Below are 7,121 nucleotides of genomic sequence, written 5' to 3'. Positions count from 1 at the left end.
AAAAAAAAAAAAAAAAACTGGGAAGAGTATGAGATAACAAAGGGGTATCCAGGGGTTTCAAATGTGTTTTTGACTAAGTTGTGAACAAATAGTATTCCTTATACTGTCTTTCACAGAAGAATAGTTCCCAGCAACCTCAAACTCTTGAGCTCAAGAGATTCTCTTGCCTCAGCCTCCCGAGTAGCTGTTCTCAACTCATGAGTTCAAGCAATCCACCCACCTCGGCCTCCCAGAGTGCTAGGATCATAGCTGTGAGCCACCGCACCCAGCCAGGGCCAAATGCTTCTTTAGCCACTGATAGAAAAACTGATATAGTCCTTTTGGTCTAGGAACAGCAGTCTGGCAAGAGTGATGGACTGGATTATATGAGGTACCAAAAGAGAGAATAGTTGTCCACGAAAGGAACAAGTTAACTTTTGAGCTCAATCTTCATGCTGAAAGGATCAACTGGAGGGTAGAGGAGGATTTCAAGTAAAGGAATCAGCACATGTATTATTATTACTTCTGTTCTAGAGGGTAGAACACATATCTACAACATAAGTAGATGTTCTGTGTTCAGCGATGGTAGCGCAAGTAGGGTGCCTCACCACATGACCACATACACCCACGCTGGCCAGGCCAGTCTGGCCTGGGGCCTGCTAAACAACAATGACAACTGCAATTTAAAAAAAAAAAAAAAATAGCTAGGCATTGTGGCAGGCGCCTGTAGTCCCAGCTACCTGGGAGGCTGAGGCAAGAGAATCACATAAGCACAGGAGTTTGAGGTTTCTGTGAGATGGAACACCACAGCACTCTACCAAGGGCGACATAGTGAGACTCTGTCTCAAAAAAAAAGTAGATGTCATGGACGTAACAGCAATCAATACATTTTCAGAATTATCAAATAATTAAGTAGTGCTACTTATTTCCTCAGAGAAATTCGGAAATTCGTCAGATACTCTCAGACTATATAGATGATTAATTCCATAATTAAAATATCAGTCTACAGAATTAACTGCAAAGAAAGCTTTCATTTTCATCTGTAAAATGAAAGTGGAAAAAACTTCAAAGGAGAAAAAGAACTTGCCCAAAATACGGCCATTTTGCTCTTAATGAGGATTCTTTAACTGTTCCCAACTACCTTTTGAGATAGTATTCCCGATCTTTAAAAAAGTGTATAGCTGTCAGAAAACATTCCAGCTGAAATGTTAAATAAAAATACTGTAGTTGATTGTGAAGAAATAAAGACATTATCAAAAGGAGACTTCCTTGACTCAGAATTGCTCACACAGAAAACCGATCTTTCTTGCCGGCATAGTAGAGGATGACTTTCTCTTTTAAACCAATTAAAAGCAGACACCACAGCAGAGATCCACCCAATTTGGAGGATAGTTGAGTGCATGACGGGATATGTAGTCTCAAGGAAGCACATGCAACAATTTAAAGTAGGAAATACCCCAATTCAAACAAAAAAAATTTCTGATTTAAATTAACAGTCTAATGGCCTACCATTCTCCATCAATTCCTACTGTAAACTGCATATCCCTCTGATTCAGATGTTTTTTACCATAATACTTCTAGAGTAACCCTCCACAAGTCAGCAGAGGCTGAAGAGTAAAAGACCTGAGTTTGAAGTAAAAGTTACATACTAACTTTAACTGATACTTTTGAATACAGACAGTTTTTAACTAGGGGTCACTGTGTCAGGAGGGAAAAAAATTAAGCACTGCAATTAGCAAAAAATATTGAGCTACCTCTACCTCAAGGTTAAGATAATCACTGTTTGCTATAGTAATGACTGTAGGTTAAAAACTGAAACTAAACCAGGATGTCTGAGCCAGAAATCCTTTTTTGGTCTTCTTTCCCCCCCAAGACAGATTTTTATTTCGAGTTAGCTCTATCTTAAGGAATTAACACTCATTCAATCAAATCACCCTGAAGTGGAGTAATTCTCCAACATTGGCTATTTTTTCTTTGAAGAGTCTGTCATTTTTTTTTCAGAAATCCTGATTAAAATTGAAATTTGACAATTTGGACAGAGTCTGATGGAATTATTCTTGTTCGTTTCTTTCATTTTGACAGAGGTTTGGGCCAGTACTGAGAAATAAGTGATCTGTTTGATATAGAAACTGTACACCATTCGATTTACATAATTATTGTCTGCCTCCAGAAAGCACTTAAGACCATTCTGCAGCCACACAGTGACCTTGCCTAAAACCAATGGCCGTGAGGCAAGAAAAAAGGAAATACCCTGGGGATCCAAGACTTCTGCACTTGGGGAAACGTTCGCTTTTACTATAAGGCTTTGGGGATGCCGAGTACGTAGAATGGAGACCATCCACACTATCCCAGAAACTGCAAAAAACACATTATCGAAGGGGGAGAGGGGAAGGGGGTGGCTAAAACCTCTACAAATAGGAAGTGCCGCAAGAAAACCGAAGTAAGAATGTCGCCCTGCGTGAGAGGGCCTTCGGGGTTTCCTTCTCGGGTGTTGCTCCCAGCCGTCCAGCACCGACTTCTCCTCTCGCAGTGGCCCCGCCGGCTCCCAGGGATGGGGAATGTGCCGGCGGCAGCCGAGGCCAGCAGGAATAGTGGAAGAAGCCGCGTAGGCCCAACCGTTCCCCGCGCCAGCGCCCGCGCCCCCGGCCCAGCCTGGCCCTCCCTCCCCCGCGCAGGCAGAGTGGCCTTACCAGGGGGCAAAGAACTCGACCAGCATGAGGCCCGCGGACCCGGTATCGGAGACGCGACTCTCGAAGTTGTCGTCCGTGAGTTCCAGCACATCGGAGGCAGCAGCGAGACCGGCGAGACCCGTGAGAAACAGCGCCACGCCCCGGACCAGGGTTAGGCGGCGGAGGCGCATGGCGGCGAGGTGAGGTTGGGGGGCGGCCGGGAGGGTCGGGGCTCGGCGGCGACTGCGGAGGTCGGACGGCCGGCCGGCAACCACTCACCCGCTGTCTGCGCTGGCGCGTCTGGCCCAGGCGGACCTGCAGCCGGAGGTCCCAACCCCCAAGGCCGGCTCGGGCTGCTGTGTGGCAGCCGCCGATTGGCTGCGCGGCGCCTGCGTCGGGCGGGTGGGACCAGCTGGTAACTGCCGAGTGGCCGGGGCGCGGGGCGGGGCCGAGACGGGCTGAGCTCGGCTGGGCCCGGGGCTCGGATCCGGGACTGGGGTCTGGGGCGAGCGGCGGCGTGGGGCGAGCGGGATCCTGAGCGTTGGGCAGGACGGGGTTGGAAATGGGGCGCAGCGAGGCTGGGAGCCGGCCCTGAGCTCGTCCTGTGTGGTGCGGGAGCCGCGCTCAGGGGGCGCCAGAGCCCGAGGCTGAGGAGTGAAGTCAGGGCTGAGTGGGCGAAGAGAACTGGGCTAAGGTGAGGCCCAGAGGCGGGGATTGAGCGGAGAAGGAGCCAGCCCTCAAGGAGTATTGGGGTGGATACACTTGGGACCGGACGCATTTTCAAAATGTCAGGCTGCTGCATTTTGTTCAGTTCCTCTTCACTAGATTTTTCCTTTGGGCTCAGCCTAAGCGCTCCCACTGCCCCACCTCATGGTCCAATTGCCTCTAATCCAGGCAGGACCCGGAGTTTTCTTTGTCCAGCCGCGGGTCCCTGTCCTTGTGGCTGTTGTATTTTTTAAAATTATTTTTTGAAGTGTTTGTGTGTGTGTGTTTTATTAGAAACGCTGTCACAAAATTAAAGTTTTTTGCCACTTGGTCGACTGTGCAATATCTCTTATGGCTCCCTTTTGTTTTCAGGAAACGTTGAGCCTTAGTAGGATGTATTTGTTTTCTTCCAACTGCTCCTAGTTCCTGGTTTGGGGCACCTTAAGGGGAAAGACGGTGGGGAGGAGGAGCAGGAAAGTGCTAATCCTTGATGCAAGTGCAAGAGTGAAATGACACTTGATTCTTCCATTTTCTTAACAGACATGAGCAGTTGTCCCGAACCGGAGCAAGTCCAACTGCCCCGAGCTGATGCCATTCGTTCACGTCTCATTGATACTTTCTCTCTCATCGAACATTTGCAAGGCTTGAGCCAAGCAGTGCCACGGCACACTCTCCGCGAGTTACTTGGTCAGCAACATATTTTTTCCTTACTCTAAATTTAAGTCTCCTATTGACATCCTCCAAAGAAAGACAAATTTTAGAGGGGGGGAATTCAAGGGAATTTGCTTTGGTTACTGGTTTAGAGCTTATACCAAACTCAATATTATGAATAAAACTCTTTGAATTCGGTTCCGCGATCATTGCTCAGTGGGTAGGGCGCCAGCCACATGGATTGGGGCTGGCAGGTTCAAACCTGGCCTGGCCTGCTAAACAACAATGACAGCTGCAACCAAAATAGCCAGGCGTTGTGACCCACACCTGTAGTCCCAGCTACTTGGGAGGCTGAGGCAAGAGAATCTCTTAAACCCAAGAGTTGGAGGTTGCTGTGAGCTTTGACGCCATGGCACTCTACCTAGGGTGACTAAGTGAGACTGTCTCTAAACAAACAAACAAACAAAACCTCTTTGAATCCAGGAGATAGAACCCATGTCACTCATTTTTTGGCCTAAGATAGCTAGTAACATTGACTAACTTGGAAAAGTTTCTACCAAAGGCACTTGAACTTGAAGGGTTTTAACCTTCTGCTTGTATTCATGGGCGTGGGCAGTACTGGTCATAAGCAATACATTATTGCTCCAAACTAAGAGGATTTGGAGTTGATGTGAGAAGGAGCAGCAGGAAGGTAAGCCTCTGCATGAGTTGAACCAGTATCCCTGCCCCCAAACTTACTTGTCTGTATTTATCCATTATCCTTTTAAAATATTTGCTATAGATCCTGCCCGTCAGAAGAAACTTATGTTGGGAGATCAACACCAGTTAGTGCGCTTCTCTATAAAGCCTCAACATGCAGGACGGATTTCACATGCCCAGAGGAAGATGAGCAGGCTTCGAGTCCGATGCAGTCGGAGGCCACCTCTTTCCTTGTGGGCTGGATGGGTTCTTGAGTGTATCCTTTCCTGGCATTTATGGCTGTTCATCATCTGTCTGATGACTTATTTTTCCCTTCCCAAACTCTTTTCTTCTCATTATCACTGTTTTTATTCTTGCTTTTATTATTTCAGCTGCATAAAAATCAGAACTACACTCTAGTTTCCTTAAGGAAAAAACAGGTTCTCTCTTCAAGAACTTTATCATCTTCCTCATCTTTTTGAATACAATTGTATTGATGGTTGAAATAGGTGAGAACTGGCTGGGTGCCTGTGGCTCAAGTGGTTAAGGTGCCAGTCATGTACACCCAAGGTGGTGAGTTTGAATCCAGCCCTGCCGCCAAACAACAATGATGGCTGCAACCAAAAAATAGCCAGGCATTGTGGCGGGTCCCTGTTGTCCCAGCTATTCGGGAGCCTGAGGTAGGAGACTGGCTTGAGCCCAGGAGTTGGAGGTTGCTTTGAGCCGTGATGCCATGGCACTCTACCCAGGGGGACAGCTTGAGGCTCCTGTCTTAAAAAAAAAAAAAAAAATTAAAAAAAGAAATAGGTAAGGACTAACATGAATGAAAGAGGAAGCGGATGTGAGTCATTTTTCTTCTAACTTGATCATTTTACATTTTTGAATGTCATTTGAATTGTGATAAGGATAATTAATATTAAGTTCTCTGGAGTAGGATTTGTGTAACTGGTAAGATCTGGAAACATTTGGTGGGCTCTAGAGAATATTGTAGATATTGGATAGTCTAGACACGTACAGGTAGAATGTAATATGTAGCAAGGAAACTAGAAATGGGAAGATCAGTTTTATTTGTCAATTTAGTTCAATATTTGTTTGAATTAACCTTTTCTATTAAAGAGAGTAGTGTCTATCAGTGAATAGTTCAACGTTTACATTTTACAACTATAAGGGAAAGATTATTTAAATACAAATAAGAAAGCTCATAAAGTATGTAAACTTAGGTACAACTAAGCTATTGACTTAAACTACTTAAAAAGGAAATGACTGGAGGCGGCGCCTGTGGCTCAAAGAGTAGGGCTCCAGCCCCATTTACCAGAGGTGGGGGGGTGTTCAAATCCAGCCCCGGCAAAAAAGAAAAAAAAAAAGGAAATGACTTAAACCAATCATAGGTTATATGAAGTATACCTTCTATACCAAACAGAAGAACATCTGGAGAATCAACTCATTTGATGATCATCTCAGATAATCTCAGAAATGATGAAAGAACAATAGAAATACTTGTTTCATCCACATTGTTTTGAGGAACTTTCTCATTTTAACACAGTCCTTTAATATAACCAAATCAAAGATGTTAAAATATAAAACAATGTTTGATGTCTCTGATCCATTACAGTATACTATATACTTGGAGTGTTTTATTTCCTTCTGTAGTAGTGAGCATTTTGAACTAAGCCACAATTTACTGTTTCTTATGTGATCACTAGCATGTATTTGCCCTGTGGGTTAGGGATAAAGTCTTAAATCTTGAAATAAAATAACAGTAAATGTACAAGATTCCCTAGATCTAACAGATAAATAAAAATACAATAACACTAGCCATTTTATTTGGTAAAACAGTTTGAGTTTGAAACAATGATCTCTGTGCCAGAGCATAGATAGATTGCTAGACTGGGAGTTATCTGGCAAGCTCATGAAAATTTTATCTTATTAAGCTTATTCTTATGGTAGAAAGGCAGCAGAGATTTTGCAAAGGGAAATTATTTGTGATTAACAAATTTCTTCGAGCAGACTAAATTTTTTTTTTTTTTTTTTTTTTTTGAGACAGAGTCTCACTATGTCACCCTTGATAGAGTACCATGGCATCACTGTTCATAGCAACCTCAAGTTCTTGGGCCCAAGTGATTTCTCTTGCCCCAGACTCCCAAGTAGTTGGGAATACAGGTGCCCCCCACAGCACCTGGCTATTTTTTGGTTGTAGATGTCATTGTTTAGCAGGCCCAGGCTGGGTTCAAACCTGCAGCTCTGGTGTATGTGGCCAATGCCCTACCTGTTGAGCTACAGGTGCTGAGCAAGAACAGACTAATTATTTTTTCTTTTTCGAGACAGAGCCTCAAGCCGTCACCCTGGGTAGAATGCCATGGCATCATAGCTCACAGCAACCTCCAACTCCTGGCTTAAGTGATTCTCTTGCCTCAGCCTCCCAAGTAGCTGGGACTACAG

At 44.8% G+C, this 7,121-nt stretch overlaps 2 protein-coding genes across 5 annotated transcripts in view; one reads left to right on the top strand and one right to left on the bottom strand.

Moving 5' to 3' along the window:
• Positions 1 to 3,076, bottom strand: part of PDIA3 (protein disulfide isomerase family A member 3) — a 30,482-nt gene extending 27,406 nt beyond the window's left edge. The window contains exon 1 of the mRNA XM_003791774.2: positions 2,670 to 3,076. Within this exon, the coding sequence (XP_003791822.1) occupies positions 2,670 to 2,839 (170 nt within the window). The 5' untranslated portion in view covers positions 2,840 to 3,076. The remainder of the gene's footprint in view (positions 1 to 2,669) is intronic.
• A 48-nt stretch (positions 3,077 to 3,124) lies between these two features.
• Positions 3,125 to 7,121, top strand: part of CATSPER2 (cation channel sperm associated 2) — a 23,715-nt gene continuing 19,718 nt past the window's right edge. For 2 of the 4 annotated variants that reach the window (XM_023514318.1, XM_012806388.2), the window contains exons 1-4: positions 3,125 to 3,342; positions 3,894 to 4,040; positions 4,786 to 4,959; positions 5,123 to 5,191. In XM_023514318.1, coding sequence (XP_023370086.1) covers positions 3,896 to 4,040; positions 4,786 to 4,959; positions 5,123 to 5,191 — 388 coding nt within the window. In that variant the 5' untranslated portion in view covers positions 3,125 to 3,342; positions 3,894 to 3,895. Of the gene's footprint in view, positions 3,343 to 3,862; positions 4,041 to 4,785; positions 4,960 to 5,122; positions 5,192 to 7,121 lie in introns of those variants that run through there. The other 2 variants (XM_023514317.1, XM_023514319.1) reach the window with 2 other exon arrangements.

Source organism: Otolemur garnettii, unplaced genomic scaffold (assembly GCF_000181295.1).
Source record: "Otolemur garnettii isolate 467f Iridium unplaced genomic scaffold, OtoGar3 scaffold00050, whole genome shotgun sequence".
In the NCBI taxonomy this organism is placed as follows: domain Eukaryota; kingdom Metazoa; phylum Chordata; class Mammalia; order Primates; family Galagidae; genus Otolemur; species Otolemur garnettii.
This window is presented reverse-complemented; position numbering and strand designations above follow the sequence as displayed.